Source organism: Capra hircus, chromosome 2 (genome assembly GCF_001704415.2).
Source record: "Capra hircus breed San Clemente chromosome 2, ASM170441v1, whole genome shotgun sequence".
Taxonomy (NCBI): domain Eukaryota; kingdom Metazoa; phylum Chordata; class Mammalia; order Artiodactyla; family Bovidae; genus Capra; species Capra hircus.
In genome coordinates, this window is record NC_030809.1 from 5991399 (window position 1) to 6012440 (window position 21042).

At 55.0% G+C, this 21042-nt stretch overlaps 1 protein-coding gene across 3 annotated transcripts in view; it reads left to right on the forward strand.

Annotated features, from left to right (window-relative positions):
- Positions 1 to 21042, forward strand: part of EPHB2 (EPH receptor B2) — a 216251-nt gene that overhangs the window by 147672 nt on the left and 47537 nt on the right. For all 3 annotated transcript variants that reach the window (XM_018055479.1, XM_018055470.1, XM_018055464.1), the window contains exons 4-5: positions 13447 to 13602; positions 14872 to 15207. In XM_018055479.1, the coding sequence (XP_017910968.1) occupies positions 13447 to 13602; positions 14872 to 15207 (492 nt within the window). The remainder of the gene's footprint in view (positions 1 to 13446; positions 13603 to 14871; positions 15208 to 21042) is intronic.

A 21042-nucleotide genomic window follows, 5' to 3' on the forward strand; every position in this document is an offset into this window, starting at 1 on the left:
GAACTCACAGAGCAGGTAAAAAAATTCCAGACATGTTCTCCGCTGACAGCTAATTGTGTCCTTTATTAATGACCATGGCTTTCTTGGGGCAGGTGGGAGGAGGGAGGAGCCCAAGGGGGCTGTCTCAGGTGGAGCTGATGACCACGTTACTGGATCCCATAAAAGGGGAAGTGCTCCATGAGGTGACCCCGAAAACACCCACCGCCCAGCTGGAGAGGAGAGGGGGCTTTCCCAGGCTCCCCAAGCCCCAGTAGGGGCAGCCGGTGCAGACAAGATGAGGTAGGGATTTTGGAATCTGGTGGCCCAGGTTCTGGGTCCTAATTCAGCCTCTCAGAGCACAACCGCAAAGTCCAGTGGATGGCCTGAAGTGGGGTCTGAAGCGGCAACCCACAGGGGGGCGATGGCCCTCGGCCCTTGGGAGATGCTCCCAGCTCCATCCGGCCGTCACCCACCTCGTGATGCGAGGACCGGACCTGACAGGCCCTTCCGCAGTGACCCGCCGCACCACCTGTCAACACAGCAGCCAGATGTGCCGGGGGACTCAGGCCTGCCCTGCCAGATGTGTCAAGCTCTCCCCACACATCCGGCTTCCCCCCGGGGCACATCGTGGTTATTATTTAACACTCGCTTTTCCAGCATCTGTGAGTCCTGAGGATTACAGGTTAGGGAGCTCCACCGTGCTGCTCCAGCTTCAGCTCTGGGGGAGCCTGGAGCCCACGGCTCGTCAGAGGCGCTGTTTTCTCAAGGACTCAGTGAAGATCTTTACAAGCCCTGTTGCAGTGGTAGCCTCAAGATGGAGGGGGGTGCTTTTGGGAAGCTCTATTTGTTCCCCATTTTCTCATCAGGATCCCATGTTAGCCTGGGGAGGAAGGCAGATAGTACAACATTAACCCCAATTATAGATGGGGGATGTGAGGCTCAGAGAGGGGCGGAGTGAAGGAGTAGCTGAACAAGGACTTGAGCCAGGGAAGGGAAACAGTGTGTGCAAAGGCCCTGAGGCTAGAAGAAACCCAACATACTCCAGGTCAGCCAGGAAACTAGTGTGGCTGGAGCAGGGTGGACGAGAGGGAAGGTTGTAGGAAGTGTGTTCGGAGAAGTAAAAGAGGACACAATTGCACCAAGAAAAAGAAAATACCTGGGGGTAAATGTAACCAGAGAGGTCAAGGGGGCTTTGTACAGCTATTGGTTTTCATCCCAAGTGAGGCGGCAGTTGTTGCAGGGCTTGGTGCAAAGAAGCGACATGCCACAGATTCCCATTCGGCAGGATCCCTCTGGCTGGTGTGTTGAGGGCCGAGTGCAGCCAGCGGCAAGAAGGGAGGTGGGGGCAGGAGGCAAGGGCAACGGCCAGGAGACCAGTCTGGAGGCAGCCACCGTGAGCCTACAGCTGCAGCTCCTTTGCCCCTCTCTCAATCCCTTCCATTCTGGGCATCAGGATTCCTGGCTGCCACCCCAGCTCCATCAGCCACCAACTTGCTGTGTGAGCTCAGGCACGTCACTGTGCCTGTCTGGGTCATGTATTCTGTAGTCGTAAAATGAAGAGCTTGGACAGAAGATGGTGAAGATCCTCCTGACCTCCAGTGACCCAGACCTCAGCCACCTCTCCAGCCTTACCTCCCACCCCTCCCAGACTCCAACTTCATGCCTCCACGAACCTGACCTATGCGTAGCTGCACACGTGCACGCACACACACCGTGTGACTTCAGGCCTCCACGCCTTGGCACAGCCTGTCCACTCTGCCTGCAGGCCCCCTCCCCCAAGCCGCCCTGCCCAGGGAGAGCCCGTGTTCTTCAGCGGCTCTCAAGCTGGCTGGCATCTCCTGCTGCCAGCCTTGTTCTGGGGCGCTTTGACAAGCCATGCTTGCTGTTCTGTAAGAGAGTTGATAAAGCGGCTGTGGACTTGGAACTGGCCTCAAATCCCGGCTGCATCTCTGGAGTCGTCTAAGCTCCTGCGTCCTCTGATTATTACACTTCCTACTCTCAGGGTCAATGTAGGGATACAGTGAAATTGTCAAGCGCCTTAACCCAGCGCCTGGCACATGGTAACTGTCTGGAATCTGTGAAGCCAGATTCTAGCTGAAGAGGAAGGACCTTTGCATGAACGTGTCAGTGGAGGGGGACACACCAGGATAACGCAGCCGCAGATCCCTGGAATAGCCCTGGTCAGGACCCCAGGACAGCCTCCCAGTAGCCCCATGACCCCAGGGGTTTCCTATCCACCCCTTCTGTCCCCAGCCCCTCCCTCTGCTCACCTCCTCCACGAGGGTCTGGTCAAAGCTGCCTGCCGGCAGCCACACAACACTTGGAAATGTCCTTAATTGCTTCACCAGAGTGGGGAGTCACCCTGCAGGCAGATAATTAAAAAGTTCAGAGCTTGATTAATTGGGAGGAAATTGGAGGAATGGGGCTCCCTGCTGGGCGGGCGGGAGCTCTTGGGCCCCCACCGCGGGGATGGCGTGAAGGGAGGCGGGCCAGAGCCGGGCCAGGGGCCCCTGACGGAGGATCCCGGGGCCAGAGAGCTGGCACTGAAACACTCTCACCCACCTCTGCAGCCACAGGCTTCAGGGTCTGCCTTCTCCAGGAGGCTGTGAGCGTGCCCTTTCCCCCGCTTGGGGCCTGTCATTCAGGGAGGTGTTACGGAGGGCTGGCCCTGAACAGGGAAGGTGTGGGGGTGCCTTCACGGAGCCCACAAGTCTGGGGGAGGCAGAGAGATGGATGTCACCCAAATGCCAAGAAGGAGGAAGGTAGGGTGCTTTGAGAGCCCACTGCCTAGACCCCAGGTGAGCCGTGGGGCTGCCATGGCCCAGAAGCCTTAGAACCAAACCTCCAGTCCATGCACAAGCTGAGTGACCTTAAGTGCAAGATTCCACCTTTCTAAGCCTCAGTTAGAAGGTCAATCAACAAACACTTGCTGAGACCTCCTGTTCATCACCTCTCAGCCAGACCGTGGGGCTGAGAGCTGCCGGTCACTGTGGGTTCCTGCCACCACTGGGCTCGAGGCCTTGGGAGGGAGGCAGACAGTCACACCCATGTAATCGTGCAGGGGCCATGGCGAGGGGTGGGTGGTTCAGGAACACAGAAGAGAGGCCCCAAACCCAGCCCTGGTGGGGGGCAGTGCTCCAGGAGAAGGGCCCACAAGGAGCTGGAGTCAAGATGTGAAGGACTAAGAGGAATTAAGCCAGGCTGGAGCGGGGGCCCACGTGTCAGGCAGAGGTGACACTGGGCACACTCGCTAGGCAGCGGCCTCCTGTGAGTGGCGCTCAGGGCGCCGCCGGGAGGCCGTGGGAGCTGAGGATGGCCGTGTAGACCGTGCGGGGGAGGCTGAAGCGGGCACCACTTGCCGCAGGCACAAGGGAGCCCCAGACGGGTCTCGAGCCGGGAGAGGACGCTGCAGATGGCCGTGTGCGAGGCTGGCCTGGGGACACCCTGGGTTCCCCCCTCGGGCAAAGAGGAAGCTGTTAACACAACTCCCGCCGCTGCCTTCTGACTTCTGTAGTCCTGCCAGCTGTTGGCAGAGATCCAGAGAGCCAGGGTCCCAGCAGGGCCAAGCAGGGGGAGCCTGGGCATATGGGGTGGGGGGTGTTGGAGGATGACTGACATCCCCTGGGTGGTCCCAGTAGGAGCTACCGCAGCAGGGGGTTGACCCTGAGTCATTTCTTGGATTTAACCTGGAAGGGCAGGGCCCTCAGCCCCACCCCTTGAGAGCTAGTAGGGCCAGAAGGGGCCCCCTTCATCAGATTGGAACACTGAGGGTCTCGGACGCCATGTGAGAGCGTGGACTCGGGGTACAGGCTCTGCCACTATGTCTCTGAGTGACTTTGGGACAGACACTTCCTTCCTGTGAGCCTCAGTTTCCTAATCTCTAAAATGGGGACAACACCTCCTGCCGCACAGGGCCATCATGAGGATGGATGAGGTTATAGGCTCCGGAGGCCCCTGGCCCAGCACCAGGCGGTGCCTGTAGACACACAGAGATCGGAAGCTCCTCCTCCCACCCTGGGAGCTTGCCTGCCGCCCGCATCCCATGTGACTTTGCCCCTGGCACAGAGGATCAGCGCTCTGCCCAGCCCAGGGCAGGGGCACTGGCTCCACTGGCTGAACTTCAGCAGCCGAAGCAGAAAGCGTGCAAAATGCTAAAGCCACTTTGCATGAGGAGACCCCAGAGCCCCGCCCACTCAGCCACAAGAGCACTGCCAGCTCAGCCCCGACATACGCTCCTCATAAGCCCCTGAAAACACACAAATCAGTTCTTTCACAGTTCAGGGAGAGTGTAAGCCCAGGGTCGGGTGCCTGAGCGTGTCCACAGCCAGAGTCCCGTGGCTGGAAGAGGCCACAGCGATGGTCCCAACCACATCGAAGTAGGCTGGAAGTGGCCTGGGTTCACAGAGCAACGGCCCGGAGCATAGCTGAGGCCTGGCCTCCCTCCCTCCCTCCTCCCTTCCACTACCCAAATCCAGAACTTCCTGGAGATCTCAAGGCAGGAAGGTAGGCCAGCTGCCCTTCAAACCAGGCACTACTGAGCCCAGCACCACTCCCGGGCCCCTCTACCCACAGCAGCCGGCAGTTAGCCCTGGTTAAAGGAAGATGTGCCAGCCTTTTGCTCAGTCGTGGCCTCTAATAGGCAGGACTTGGGCCTTTTGTCTCCATGACCCAGTGCCTAGTACACAACAAGGGCTTCAGTTCAGTTCAGTCACTCAGTCGTGTCTGACTCTTTGTGACCCCATGGACCGCAGCACACCAGGCCTCCCTATCGATCACCAACTCCCAGAGCTTGCTCAAACTCACGTCTATCGAGTCGGTGATACCATCCAACCATTTCATCCTCTGTCACCCCCTTCTGCTCCTGCCTTCGATCTTTCCCAGCATCAGGGTCTTTTCCAATGAGTCAGCATCAGGTATTGGGGAGTTTCAGCTTCAACATCAGTCCTTCCAATGAACACCCAGGAGAACAGACTGGTTGGATCTCCTTGCTGTCCAAGGGACTCAAGAGTCTTCTCCAACACCACAGTTCAAAAGCATCAATTCTTCAGCGCTCAGCTTTCTTTTTAGTCCAACTCTCATAGCCATACATGACTACTGGAAAAACTATAGCTTTGACTAGATGGACTTTTGTTGGCAAAATAATGTCTCTGCTTTTTAATATGCTGTCTAGGTTGGTCATAGCTTTTCTTCCAAGGAGCAAGCTGCAGTCACCAGCCATGAAATAACAAGGGCTTAATAAGTGCCTATTGAATAAATTCATCACACACCATCTCGCCAACTGGACCCACACTCCTGAGCACAGAGACAACATCTTCTTTGTCTGTGTACCCCCAGGTCTTATCACATAGCAAGTGGCAGGCCAAGAATGAACGTATATAATAAAAGTAAACGCGTGTATAGCCCTTCATATGAACCAGGCAGGCACTGTGGCAAGTGCCTTCTTTCCATTAACTCACGTCATCTTCCCAGCAAAAGTAAGACAGTGTCACCATTCCGCCCCCGCATTATATAAACATGGAAACTGAGGCAGAGAGTTAGGGAACTTACCCACAGTTACACTGTTAGCCAGAGGCTGGCCTGGGATTCCGCCCTGGCAGCCAGCTCCACAGTTGAGGCCCTGGTTCAGTTTCATCCATTTCTTAGGAGTGGGAGCTAGACTGGTGAGCCTGCCTCTACTCAGAACACAGAGCCCCCTGGTCTGCAGGACACCCCTGGAAAGATAGAGACACTGCTTCCCCACCCCCGAGGCCTGGCACACGAGGCGCGACAGCATTTGAGTCCCCTGCCCATCAGTCGTTTGGGGATTAATCCGGAGTCTCTGGGCGGAGAAGGGGGAGCCAAGCGGCGGGCCAGCCAGGGAGGCTTCGAGGATCACTCCGTGCCAATTAGCAGCCCCGCCGTGCCAGGCCCAGATGGAGCCCTGCCTCGGCCTGACTCAGGGCTCACTCGGTCAATTATCACCTATCCCCGGAGCCCAGGGGGCAGGCGGGGAGAAAATCTGTTTCCCCGTAATCCTCTCTCCTCCTCCCGGCTGACTGCCATCCCCGCCTCGGCTGCCATCCCCGCCTCGGGTTGCCTGGCTTAGGGCTCTGGGCGTCTGCAGAAGGCAGGTGCTGGCTGCCCACTTTGGCTCCAGGTCCTGGGTTTGGGGCCCAGGCTCTGCCTCTCTACCTTGCTGAATGACCCCAGCAAGCCCTGTCCCCTCTGTCAGCCTGAAAAGTGGTCTCCAGCCCTGATACTCTGCCACTTGATAATTCCTGTAATCGATAGTACCTGGAACCACAAAGACGTGGAGTCAAACCTCAGTTCTGCCGTTAAGTAGCTGTGTGGCCTTGTGACGTTCACTTACCCCCTCTGAGCCTCAGTTTCACCATCTGTAAAATGGGGGTAATAATGATAACCTACTTCAATGAGTGGTTGCGTGGATTCAGCGAGAGAACCCATGTAAATCACTTGCACCAGACTTGTCACCCCAAAAGCACATAATAAAGGGTGATTATTATTGTCCCTACATGCTGAATGAGTAATAACAGCTAAGGTTTATATAGTACTTGCTGTATGCCCTAAGCACCTTATGTATATTAACCTATCAAACCTATAGCCCCTAGCCAGTCCAGTTAGACAGACCTGCCTTCATATGGCAAACTGAATTAACTGAGCACCTTCTATGCACCGTACCCTATACTAAGTGCTCAAGATGTGGGTGGTGACATACAGGTGAGGTCTAGTGGTGGGATGGACTGAGTTTTGCTGGCTTGGCTCACAAAAGCTGACTGTGGGCATTTCTTCCTAACTCAGTGTTTAGTCATCTCAGATTGGTAGCTTGAAATTTGCCCGGTGGGAGCATTTTTACCATAGCGGTTAGCAAACACAACATATCAGGGCTTCCCCCCACCACCACCACCAAATAGCTGTTCACCGGCACACCACGGTCCGGGTGACCTGAGCCTGATCTGCTGCAGTGGAGTCTGAGTCATCTGCTATAGACAGCGGAAGGCAGGCCTCCCAGAGGAACACGCGTCAGACGCACCGATCCAGCAGGAGTAGAGGGTGGGGGAGGAGGGCATTCAGGTACAGGGACCGGTGCGTGCACACCCGGGGCGTCCAGAGCACTGCAAGCAAAGGAGAGAGGTGACAGACAGATGGGGCTGGGAAGCATCCAGGAGGGTTTGTCTGAGACGGCGGCTATTTCTGGGATGCAGAACTTCCGGTCTGAAAACCAGGGATGACTTGGTCTCCCTGGTGGACAGGCCCATGGGAGGACCCATGGGGAAAAGTGAGACCTGGAGAGAGATCTGAGCCTTGAGGCAGTTCTGGTGAAGTTGACATGATAACCGTGGTACCCAACCTGGCATTTACTAAGTCTTTTCTCTCCCACTTTCTCATATGATTCTCATAACACCTTGTAAGGGGCATATCTGTTCCCTCAAGAAATGTATGTTGAGCACCTACTATGTTCCCACCACTCTGCCAGTTGCTAGGCAACCAAGGAGCACGAGACCAACTGGGTTCTTTTCCTCTCCAGGTACTTCCAAATGCAGGCAGAGGACAGACGGCCTATAAGTTGATAAGCTATTTGCTAATATGACTGCAAATTGTGATGGGGGTCAGTGAAGGAAATAGGGATGAAGGGGAGAGTATCAGGTAGGGGCAGGAAGGCCCCAGAGCCACCCTTCCAGGCCTAGGTGGGTGCATTCATTCTAAGCACGTGGGGCACCCCTGGAGAGTTTGAGCTCTGATTCCTTCTCGTGAGATCACTCCAGCTACTGCAAATGATTGGCAGGGAGGCCGAGGTGGAGCAAGAGACACATTCAGAGGCTTCTTGCTGCATCTAAACAGGTGTCAGTTCCCTTTCCAGGGAGGAGACTGAGTCTCAGAGAGGGCAGGAGACCTGTCTGAACCCACACCTGTCCGTGGTAGAGCCACCCACGTTTGTGACCTCAGCTGTCTCTGTTTTCTTCCCACTTCTGTACCCGAGACTCAGGGGTTGGCAGGAGGGTGCCTTCCCAACTGAGATGCTAGGAGCAGCGTGGGCCCTGGGCCCCTGGGCACCGTGGACTGGGGGCTGCCTCCGACCCCTTCTCTGTACGAGAAGTGGTGGCTGGTGGGATCAGTCTCCGCCTCTGCTGCTAAAGAGCCACGTGTTGTCTGCCCCTCTGTGGACCTGTTGACTCAAATGTCAAGCACAGTAGCTGGGCGGATACTCTCAGCCCTCACTCCCTCCATCCATCACTCACTAGGCGCCCAATATCACACTGGGAGTTTGCGGTCGGACTGACAGATGTGTAAGTAATTCAGATAGGCCCCTCAACCCTTTCTGGGGGGCTTGGGGAAGACATCCTGGAAGAGGGATACCTGTGCTGTCCTAAAGGGGTGTAAATGTTTGCCTGAGGACAAAGCGAGGGCATTCCAGGTAATGAGGGCAGGAGGGGCACAGGCGTGGGGGCGGGCTGGGGGGTGGTGCCACACGTGGTTGACAGTGAAGCATCAGGCTTGGGGCGGTGGGTGCTGAGAGGGGGCAAGTGCCAGCCCTGGGGTCCCGGGCACCCTGAGGAATTTAGGGAGCAATCGTGGATTTTTCTTACGTAGGAATTTTATTTTGATACCATTCACATCACCATAAAATTCACCTCTTGTTTTTAGTATTTTCACAGAATTGTGTAACTCTCACCGCAGTCAACTTTAAAGCATGTTCATCACCTCAGAAAGAAGCCCCATAGCCATTAGCAGTCACTCTCCATTCGCTGCTCTCACCGGCCCCTGGCAACCCCTCAGCTCCTTTCTGTCTCTCTGGATACACCCCGGCTACCCCTTTTCATATAAATGGAAGCGTGTGTCTAGCTTCTTTCACCAAGCACGATGCTTTCCAGGTTCATCCATGTTGTATCGTGTATCAATACTTCATTTCTTTTTCTGGCTGAATAATATTCCATTGTCTATGCCATTGTGGATTTTCAAAGGACGCAAAAATGTCGGCTTTGGAAAGCTGGCTCTGGAGGGTGGGCGGAGGAGGCCAGATGGTCATGAGAGGCTAAGGAGTGGGCAGGAGGGGCTTTCTGGATGCCCGCAGGGGTGGGGACAGCCGAAGGGAGCCAGAGCCAGGCCCTGCTGAGAAGGGAAGACCTAGTAATTGATTGGCTGCAGGAGGTGGGGGAGAGGAGGAGGCCCCCAGGGCACCTGGTGACCAGGTGGAGAGCAATGCCAATTCTCAAGACTGAAGGGTGGTTTTCATGAAGCCCAAAGATACAGAAAGTGTAGAATGTCCCCTGGGAGGGCTGAGGGGTGGCCAGGCGGGAAGCCTTCCGATGGAGGCAGACTGGGGAGTCGGAGAGGGGGCCTGGGACATGGCGATGCAGGGAGGCCAGCTGGGAAGGTGGTCCAGATGGAGGGGCTGGCACAGCCTGGAGCAGAGAGCAGGCAGCCACCCGGCCAGGCCCACGGAACCGTCAGCAGATGGGAGAGGCATACTAAAGCTGGGCAGGCTCTCGCCTGGGAGGGAGCCAGGAGGATCCCAGTCTTGGGACCAAGACATTTGGCCTCTCAGGTGGTCCTCATGGGATCCTGTGTCCCCATTCTACTGCAGAGCAGATTGAGGCTCAGAGAGGCCAACCACTCAGCTAGAGCCAGGGCTCCAGCCCGTGTGTCTGGACGGGACGGTGCCAAGACGCCGAGATGGCAAGGCTGTCCTTTCATCCACCCAGCAGGGGAAGGTTGATGCCTGAGAGGGAGGGCAGGCAGGGTCTCTAGGACCAGCGCAGCAAAATGCAGCGAGCCCTGGACGGGCTCCCGGAGCAGAAGCCGCCAGCCCCTGCCCAGCATGCGTGGACCATTGGTGCGGTGTGAGTCTCTTACAGGCAGGACAGTGTGGCGGTTAGGGATGTGACCTCTGCAGTCAGACCACCCGAGGTCAGATCCCAGCACTGCCCCCTTAAGCCCACATCCTCGGAAAACTACTTCACCCCTATGCAGAAATTCCCTTGTCAGAAAATACTATCTCTGATGTAGGGCTGGGTGAGGTTTGGATGAGTTCCTATGGGTTAAGTCCTTTGAACAGGGCCAGCACTTAATAAGTACTCAATAAATGCTGTGCGCTTCATATTTACGCTCCATAGCCCTGGTTTTCCCCCTCTGTATGATGGATGAGGCACTTCCTGCCACCTTCCTCATTGGTGTCGCTGTGGCCTGGTTGGTTGCTTCAAGGTACTGTCTTTCCCTTGTCCGGCAGCTCTTAAGGACTGGGTTGAACGTGGTTCTTCTCTGAGATCCTGGCAGGGCCTGGTCAGGGTGGCACTAGCCAGGGCTGCAGGATTAGGGGGAATGCCACCTTCTGGAAGCTCCCCCGCAAAAGGCAGGCAAAGTAGGACCCCAGGCCGAGGGAGGGTGCTGTGGTTTAGCACCCTGGGAGAACCGCCCTTTGCTTCATCATGGAGACTTCCCTGAAATTGGAACTGCAACACCTCTCTGACCCTGGGCCAGGCACTCTTCATCACATGCAATCCTTCATGGCTACTTTCCGAGGTAGACGCTCTCTTACCAAGGAGAAAACTAGTTCAGAGAGGCTGAACCACCTCTCTGAGGTCACCCAGCAGGTTGGTACTTGAACCAGATACAGCTTACTAATGCCAGGAATTGGCTAGGCAGTTTTGCTGGAACTGACCCATGGAATCCTCACAACAACTGCAGGAGATAGATGCTATTGCCCCATTTTACAGATGAGGAGACAAGCAACTGGCTCCAGGCCAGATGGCGGGCACACGCGGAGCTGGGATTCACTCAGCAGCCTGCACAGTAAGCACCATTCCTCCCTGCCTTTCAGCCTATATATATGATCCCCAAAGCCCAGGCCCTTTCGCTTCAGCAGACAGCTTCAGGGAGTATTTATGGAGCAGCTGCTCAGCGCCAGGCTCTGTGCTAGGCACAGGAGAAGGAGCCGTGGGTCAGACATGGCTGCAGTCCTGGGGGAGCCAAGAACAAGGCCAGGAGATTCCCCTTGATGAGTAATTATGACAGAGGAGTAAAGCACCCTAAACTCAAGTCGTGTAAGGTATTGATCCCAGCGTTTTTGGTACCAGGGACCAGTTTTGTGGAGGACAATTTTCCACAGACCGGAGGAGGGGTGATGGTTTTGGGGTGATTCAATTACATTTATTGTGCACTTCATTTCTATTATAATTATATTTTGATATATAATGAAATAATTATGTGTGTGTGTTTGACCCTTTGTGATCCCATGAACTGTAGCCAGCCAGGCTCCCCGGTCCATGGGATTTCCCAGGCAAGAATATTGGAGTGGATTGCCGTGCCCTCCTCCAGAGGATCTTCCTGACCCAGGGACTGAACCCTCATCTCCTGCATTGCAGGCATATTCTTTACTGCTGAAGCACCAGGGAAGCCCCTGAAATAATTATACAACTCACCATAATGCAGAATCAGTGGGAGCCCTGAGCTTGTTTTCCTGCAACGAGATGGTTCCATCTGGGGTGACGGGAGACGTGACACCACACTGTGTTGCTGATGTCCAGGCTACTGCACCGCCTTGTCTGGTCACAATCACTGCAGAAGATCCTGCTTCTCATAGATAGGATGTCGGAAATGGGAGCAGGCTTTTCAGTGCTTTTTTGGCCATCTCAGGATATTCCACCTTGACTTCAATCCAGAATGTGTGGAGAGTGGACGTTGTCTCAAACATGCTTTTAAAGCCACAGTCATTTGCAATCTCATGTGGTAATGCAAGCAATGGGGAGCCGCTGTACAGACAAAGCTGTGCTCCCTCACCCGCTGCTCGCCTCCTGCTGTGCAGCCCGCTTCCTAACAGGCCACAGACTGGTCCCAGCCCACGGCATGGAGGTTAGGGAGCCCTGATGTGAGACTAAGGAGAGCAGCGTCTCTGAGAGGTTTGGGAGGAAGGCAAGTTGCTAAGACTTAAACTGGACTGGAAAAATGATTCAGGGAAATCCATGTGAGCCATTTATAACATATGAGGAAATTAATGCTCAGAGAGGCAGAGTTACTTGTGAAAGGTCACACAGCAATCAGGCATGGAATGGAATCCAGGTGAGAGCCCCTGGCCTGTGGACAGTTCAGCCACATTTCATCCCCAGGAAGAGCCTGCCCACTGCAAAGCTCTTCCTGGTCCACCTCTCACTTACCCCTTGCTTGACCCCCCCGACCTGAGGCACCATGGGAGAACTGCGATTATGAATCCCAGAATGCAGAAGAAACTGAGGCCAAGAAATGGGCAGGACCTAGACCCCAGACCTCCTGATTTCCAGTCCAGGGCCAGGAGGAGGGTAGGGGGATGAGTTCGCACATAGGAACACACAGGAGTGGACACCTCTTGAAGAATCTAAGCGCTGAGCGTTAGGCCCTGTATCCAAATCCTAAACATGCCCCCGGAGCAGGGAAGAATACCAAAGCCCAGGGGAAAATCCAGCTTGTTGAATGCCCACCAAGTGCAAACACTGCCCTCCTCAGGCTGTCCCTGGTACTGCACGTCCTCTTCACTCAATTGATCAAACACCTGCTGTAACGGCTGCTATTCACTGGACATCTATACTGTGCAAGGCCTCAGGCCATGTGCCTCGCATATTTATGCCAAATGCTCACAATGGCCTTCAGAAATGGGCCTTGGCATAATTTTTCTTCCTCAGTGGCTCAGCGGTAAAGAATCCACGTCCATTGCAGGAGATTCAGCAGTCGTGGGTTCAATTCCTGGGTTGGAAAGATCCCCTGGAGAAGGAAATGCAAAGCACTCCAGTATTCTTGCTAGGAAAATCTCATGGGCCTGATGGGCTACAGCCCACTGGGTCACAAAGAACTGGGTATGACTAAGCATGCCCACATGCACACACACATCATAATTTTACTAAAAAAGAACACAAGTCTCAGAATGGTTAAACCATTTGTCTGGGCCACACAGCTAGAAAAAGGGCCACACAGAAACTCAGACTCAGCCTCTGGGTTAGCTTCCCAAGCCAGCCTTCTTTCTTGCTCTCACAGGTCACCTCTCTGCGCTCACTGTGCTGGGTTAGGATTTTTCTACTGCAATGTTATCCTCACAGTCATCTAGAATCCAGGAATCTAGGTGCAAGAATCAGAGCCCAGCCAGCCGTTAATCAGCAAGCCTGGACCGTGGGCACTGCCCTAGGCTTCGTCACAGTCTTCAGACTAAGTCGGGATTGGTCCTAGAAGCTGTGGGGCAGCCCACCTGCAGTAGGAAGGGATGGTTGCTAGGGGCCCCAGCTGAACTCATAGACAGCTTCAGAGACAAACTGCAGCTTCAGGGGAACCTCTGGGCACAGCTGGGACTGCCATGCTGGGGCCTGGAGACCCTCAAGAGCTTTCAGAGGCGCGGCTCCCCACCTGCCCCCACTGTGTGGCCCCTCTGGGACGTTGCTGGCCTTTCCGTGGCTTGTGGCCTGAGTTCTCGTTTGGTTTCCCCTGTGACTCTCCTTGTCTTCTCTCCAGGTTGCCCATCTGGAACCTTCAAGGCCAACCAAGGGGACGAGGCCTGTACCCACTGCCCCATCAACAGCCGGACCACTTCAGAAGGGGCCACCAACTGCGTCTGCCGCAACGGCTACTACAGAGCAGACCTGGATCCCGTGGACATGCCCTGCACAAGTACGTCCAGGGCCCCCGGAGGGCGACGCCCGGCCGAGCCCCGAGTCCACCTGCGGAACTCTCGGAGGGCGGGGCGGCTCTCCGGCCCCGGTAACCTTTCCTGACTGAGGGGCAGCCAGGTGCCTGGGGGGAGGGGAAATGGAAACCTGGCTAAAAAGCACCATCCTGGGGTGGTCGTGCTGCCAACAGGCAGACACCACAGAGCTGGCATCTGGCTCCTTACCCCCTTCTGCTAAGTCACACGCAGGATGAAGTCAAGGTCTTGATTCACAAAGGGACAGAGAATGGAAAGTTTGGCAGAAGAACGACCAACACAGGTGGTGTCTGTGGCAGAAAAGGCTTCCCAGTGTTCTTTTCTGGCAGCGGTTGCCTGAATCACAGGCCAAGGTTCTCCAAGAACAGGGTGACTGCGAGGGCCATGTCACAACCCTGTATCAGACAGGAAAGGCAGACAGCTGCCAGGAGCAGAGAACGGACCCCTGTAACTTAAACCCTAAGAATTTATTCTTGGAAACCCCAAAATAGGCAACCCTTGGGTAACATGGTAAATCCAGGAAGCTCCCCGAGACCCAGCACTTTCTTCTGCTCTTCCAGACACAGCATGTGGTTTCCACCCTTGGGGTCACATCATAGTCCAACATTACTGCTGAAGCTCCAGCCATCACACACATTCTCAGTCATGGAAAGAGGGAGAGGGGTAAAGAGATCTACTATAGCTATCTCCTTTTAAGAAAAAGTCCTAACTGTCAACTTCTGTGTATCAGTGGCCAGCACTTAATCCCAGGAGGCTGGGAAATAGAGTCTTTAGTGGGACATATTGCCACCTTGAATAAAAGCGGGTCCTGTTATCAGGAAAAAGGGAGAAATAGATATATGTTGTTTGGTCCCTCTGTCATGTCTGACTCTTTTGTGACCCCATGGACTGTAACCTGCCAGGCTCCTCTGTTCATGGGATTTTCCAGGCAAGAATATTGGAGGGGGCTGCCATTTCCTTCTCCAGGAAATAGATATTGGGTGGATATATTTCCAACACAAAAAGACTGTCCCTAGTAAGGAACACCGAGGAGGGTGGAGTCCAGGGAGAAAGGTTTGAGCAGATGGGTGCAGTTGGATGGAGAGTTATATTCTAGAAGCGTGTCTCTTGGGTGCAGAGGAGAAAGGATTTAGAGGAAAGCTTTGGGGAGGCCTAGGCCGGAGCCAGGGCAGTGGGCACAGAGCGGTCTCTTGGGGAATGCACCCCCACTGACAGATACCTCTCCCCCTCCCCAGCAATCCCCTCCGCGCCCCAGGCCGTGATCTCCAGTGTCAACGAGACCTCACTCATGCTCGAGTGGACCCCGCCCCGGGACTCGGGAGGCCGCGAGGACCTCGTCTACAACGTCATCTGCAAGAGCTGCGGCGCGGGCCGGGGCGCCTGCACCCGCTGCGGGGACAACGTGCAGTACGCCCCCCGCCAGCTGGGCCTCACCGAGCCTCGCATTTACATCAGCGACCTGCTAGCCCACACCCAGTACACCTTTGAGATCCAGGCTGTGAACGGCGTCACGGACCAGAGCCCCTTCTCACCACAGTTTGCCTCCGTGAACATCACCACCAACCAGGCAGGTAAGCGGCTTCAGATGCGAGCTCCCCAGGGCGGCGCTGTGCCATGCCGTGCCAAACAGGTATCCTGCCGGCCCTCGTTAAAGACTCCCTCACATCTGCAGAGTGCTTTTCTCTTTTCCAAGGCTGTTCATGTGATCGGCCACCTGGGAGAGTCAGTGTTAACTCTCGGCTATAGCGGCATTTATCATAATCGCTGGCATTTGTTGAGCATGTATTCTTGAAGGCGAAAGTAAAGCTGCTATAACAAAAGGGCCCGGGGTTCAGTGTCAAGAGCAACAGAAGAGCCTTTCTCTCTCTTGTGAGGGTCCAGGGGTGAGCAGGCCAGGTCAGCGGGGCAGCTCTGATCCACCTGGAGATTCAGGGACCTGGCTTCCTTTTCTCTTGTCTCATGAGCCTCCACGCTCCTCGTTGGCCCGTTCGAAGCTGAGTTGCGGGTTTGTCTGCTCTCTAACCTGTACAAAAGGGAGAGACAGAAGGCCAGCGCAGCAGTATGTTTTAAGCAAGGTAGGCAGAAGTGGCGCCTACCACTCTTGTGCACGTTCCACTGAAAGGAACGTGGTCTCATGGCCTCCCCAGGCTGCAAAGGAGGTCGGGAAACATCATCTCTCCCAGCCTAACTTAAACCTCCATCACAGCAGGTGAGGAGACAGACTTCAGTGGCCATCTAGCAGTTTCCACAGGTGCTTTTCCTGAACTTTCATCCCCCTCCAGTCTAATTCCAGCAAAACTCTTCTCCCCAGGCTTACCTTTAATAATCCCTCTGTGACCCCCATGTGCCCACCCCCATCTTCTTCCCTGGTTTCCTTTACAACAAAAAAATAGATGCCAAATAATGCATCCCATCACCTCCCCTCACCTCCCCTCATCCCCTTCACTCCACGGCACTCAAGCTTCCAGCCCCACCTCTCCACCAAGGTCATTGTCCTCAGGGTCACCTGGGACCTCCAGATGGCCAGGTCCAGGAGACACTTCCCAGTCTCATCCCCATCCAAGAGACACGTGAGATTTTTCAGGGTCTCATGGTTCCTGCAGTTCCTTCAGAAGGCTGTGGTCGGCCCTCTGAGTGTGGGCCTTAGTAACTTACTCAGCAGCCTTTGTGAGGCCCTGCTGTGAGTGTGGTCTGGGGCCCATCTAAGTGGGGCAGGGGGAGACCAGGCTGCAGAGTGAGTGGGCTGGGCATCCAGAGATGGAGGTCCAGGAAGCCTCGGAGGAGGGGGCAGAATTTGACCTGCGGTTTGAAAGACTCACAAAATTTTGAAGGGCGTGATGGAAACAGAAGGGTTTTGAGAAGGAGGAAGGGCATGCACAAGCACATGGAAGGAGAGGAGCAGCCAGCTCCACCTGGTTGAGGGATGTGTTTGTACCTGATCTCACTGCCACCCACCCCCTGGCCTCCAGGAGTAGGAGGCATCTGTGTCCCCATTTCACAGATGGTGCTCAGAAAAGTTGAGTCACAAAGCTAGGCAGGGTGTGAGGCAGAAATTGACTAGGTCTAAGAGACGCCAGCGCTTAGCACCATCCAGGGCACCTCCAAGGAACTGTGGACTGGGGGGTCTGATGAGAGTCCGTGTGTGAGTGTGCATGCTTCTGCTACGTCTGAGCTTGAGTTTGTATGCCTGAGGGTGGCTCAGCCCCTCCGTGTGTTTGTGTCGTAGAAGGAGCGTGGTCTTGTTTGTGAGTGCTCGTGGTGTTGCTGGGCCAAGAGGGCACGTTTATGAGTGTATGCTGCAGCCCTTGTAGGCTCGTGGGTGCATCTAAGCCCGCCCGGATGGGGTTCTGGATGGAGCTGACTCAAAGCGGGCAATCTGAGAAACCCCTCCAACGCCAGCAGCTGTTGGCAAAGACACGTGGCAGGTTATGAAGCCTTGGTTCAGAGCCTCTCCAGCTTGACAAAGCCCTTGAGGTCGGGAAGCCCAGGCTCCCAGTGCGGGGTGGAGACGAGGGAACTCTTTTCAACTGGGAGAGGCTAGAAATTCCCCAGAGTCCCTGGAGTTCTTTCCCTAGGTGTGCAGTCCTCCCCTGCAACCATTTGGGATCCCCAAGAATCAAACTGCATACTTAACAAGGCTCAGCTTGCTAGCAGCAAGGGCTGCTGGAGTGGACCCCTCCTGTCTGGAGTGGGACATTCCCAGACAATAGAGGCAGGGCAGAGTGGAAATGAGGGCCCCAGACACGAGGATGCTGGGAGAGCCCTCAGGATTGAAAGGCAGGAGCAGTAACAAGCCCTGGGTTAGTCGCAGGGGGACCTGAGTTTGAATCCCAGTTTTGTCATTCCTTTGCTTTCTGACTTTACTATATTGGTCAGTTATTGCTGCGATAATGCTGCATAACAAAACCACCCCCAAACCCAGAATTTTACCATAATAACATTCATTTCCTCACTCACTAGTCTGTGCATCAGCTAGGGTTTATCTAATCTGCGCCAAGCCCTCTGAATGGGGCAGAGCTCCAGAATGTGGCTGAATTGGGTCAGTTCCCCGTGTGTCCCCATTCTCCTTGGATTGGCAACTCCCCGGGCTTGTTTCTCTTGTGGTGATGGAGGGAATGTAAGTGGCCGAGTGATATCAGGCCACACAAACGCGTGCCACCACCTGGGGCACAGTGGTCCACATTGAACGCAGCCTGCAGGGCTCCTTGGAAAGAGTGTGGGCGTGAGATCCTGTTCAAGAGAGGTAGAGCTGAGATCGGCCTTCTAACCTGTCGCACTCGAGAAAATCACTTCCTCCCTTTGGACCTCCAGTTCCCCACCACACTGTGTGTCAAAAGTCCACGAGAGGGACTTCTCTGGGGGTCCAAGGGTTAAGAATCTGCCTGCCAATTCAGGGGACACCAGTTCCATCCCTGGTCCGGGAACTAAGATCCCACGTGCCATGGAGCTACTAGGCCTGTGGGCCACAGCTGCAGAACCTGAGTGCCCTAGGGCCCGTGCTCCACAACAAGAGAAGCCCCTGACACTGAATGAAGAGTGGCCCTCACTGGTCACAGCTGGAGAAAGCCCACGCACAGCAACGAAGACCCAGCTCGGCCAACGAATCAATAATATTTTCCAATCTATGAAAGTGTTTTCAGAACACAGTTCCCCTGACCCCACCCCAGACCTGCTGGATCCGAACACTTTTCACAAGTGGCTCAAGTGTTTCTTACCATTAGACAGATTTGGGAGAGTCAAGTTTAAGTGAACCCAAACCCCTGATGGTAAAGATCTGTATAGTCAAAGCGGTGGTTTTTCCAGTAGTCATTTGTGGATGTGAGAGCTAGACCATCAAGAAGGCTGAGTGCCGAAGAATTGATGCTTTTGAACTGTGGTGTTGGAGAAGACTCTTGAGAGTCCCTGGGACTGCAAGGAGACCCAACCAGTCCATCCTAATGGAAATCAGTCCTGAATATTCGTTGGAAGGACTGATGCTGAAGCTGAAGCTCCAATACTTTGGCCACCTGATGCAAAGAGCTGACTCAGTGGAAAAGTGAGTCTTCCTGGTGCTGTGGAAGATTGAGGGCAGGAGGAGAGGAGGATAACAGAGGATGAGATGGTTGGATGGCGTCACCGAGCCAATGGACATGAGTTTGAGCAAGCTCCGGGAGACAGTGAAGGACAGGGAAGCCTGGCGTGCTGCAGTCCCTGGGGTGGCAAAGAGTCGCACAAGACAGCAACTGACCAACAGCAAAGCCCTCGAGCCCTTGAAGCCCTGGGGCCCTCTGGGCCATAACCACTCTTTCCCCATCCTCTTTGTTCCGAACCCCGTGACAAGCCCCATTCTCTCTCAGGCATCCAGAGCCCAGCTGGGGTCTGTGCAAACACACACACCCTCACCACACCCTCCCCTTCTGCCAGAGGAGGAAACAGAGGCCCGGAGAAGTGGGGCCATTTATGCGAAGTCCCGCTACCAAGTGGCCTCAGCTAGGGTTTGAATCCAGAACCGTGTGGCTCCAAGTCTACACTGGGGAAGACATGGCTCCTGCCGTTGGAGGTTTCTGCCGTGGTTGGGAAGATGAGACCTGGACAAGCTTATGTACAATATGGCGTGAGTGAGGAGGCAAGGAGGGATCTGCGGGGTGAGAGAGAAATCCTTTCCTCCTAGGGAATGGGAGAAAGGCCTGCCATGAAAGGCTTCCTGAAACAGGAGGCGTTTGAGCTTATGCTTGAAGAATGAGAGGTCTTCCCTGGTGGCTCAGACGGGTAAAGAAGCTGCCTGCAATATAGGAGACCCAGGTTCAATCCCTGGGTTGGGAAGATCACCTGGAGTAGGAACCCACTCCAGTGTTCTTGCCTGGAGAATCCCATGGACAGAGGAGTCTGCTGGGCCACAGTCCATGGGGTCACAAAGAGTCAGACATGACTGAGCTGCTAACACCTTTACTTTCTTTGAAGAATGGAGAGGCTTCTAAAAGACAGAGATGGACTCAGGCAGGGAAGAAGGTATCCCAGGAGAAAGAAGTACAGGAGGCAAACTGGGGAGGAATTCTCCTTTGTCTTCCTCTGAGGGACTAAGCTTCTCTGCCACAGGCTCTTTGCACATGCTATTCCCACTGCTTGGAATGCTTTGCCCTTTGCCCTTAGCTCATCTTCATTGACCGTCCTGACTCGGTCACATGCCCCAGCACCATACCCCTCAGCTTCCTGTGGCTGGGATTTTAGCTTCGTGGCTGTGATCACTTCACTCCTATCTGTCCCCTCACCATCAGTACTCAGCAGTACACTGTGGGTCTCCTTCCCTCACCGTGGTTTTCCTGGTGCCTGGATGGGGGCACCCCACAGTGTGTACTTGGTGAGCAGCGCCAAGGGGTCCAGAAGAGCGTGGAGTGAGGAGAGGCGTGGAGAATTCCGACGATGCTGGAAAATAAGGCCGGAGACTGGATTTCCAGACAAATGCATTCAGTGCTCGGTTTTAATCAGACCCTAAAATTCAATATATAAATAGCTAGTTCATGGCCTTAAAAGGAAAAAGTATTTCTTTGGGGCAAGTGATTGGGCCTGGCTTGCACTCCCTTAGCATTCACGGGGGCCAGAGCTGTCTTCTGACTTCATAAAGCCATCACGCTGACTTCGAACCACACTCGGCCATTCCAGAACACCTTTCTGCCTGTGTTCACAAGTCCTCTTGGTGGGGAGTGGGGGGCCCAGAGGTAGGAGACTAGGCTTGGCTGCATATTGGAGGCTTAGGAAATGGCACTGGGTGAGGCACGTGCCTGGGCTCACTCAGCTGGGACAGAGGAAGACGCAGGGTTCAGTCTGGCTGTGCAGAGTCCATGGTTCTCAACACAAAAATACAAGACAACGCAGGGACAAAGCGGGAGAGGGAGGGGGAGCCTCGGCGAGGGCATCAGAGGATCGGAAGAGAGCCTCTCCCAGGAGGGGGCATGTGAGCCGAGATCCAGATGACAGGGCGGAGACAGCCATACAGACCTCGGTGCATGCAGCGTCTCGGCCACATGGGGCTGGTCCTCCAGCCTGCCCCAGTACTCTGGGCAGCCCTGCAGGGCTGCAGCGGACTCACTGTCACCCCAAGCAAGCTCTGACAGGCTGCATCTCTGCCTGGTCCCAGCGGTGAAGAGAAGGGTCTGGGCTTTGGAATCAGGCAAACAAACCTAGCTGCTCACCAGCACATAGGCCCGGACAAGTCACTTAGCCGGCATCCGATCACGTCTTCCTCCTGGGCATCACCGCCCTCTCCTGTGGGGTGCTGTGAGCTCAGGCTCTCAAGGTGCCTCAGAGGCTGCCTGGGAGGGTCAGCACTCCAAAAGCAGGGATCGGGACTTCCCTGGTGGCCTGGTGGTTGGGATGCCGCACTTTCAATGCAGGAGACGTGAGTTCGATCCCTGGTCAAGGAACTGAGA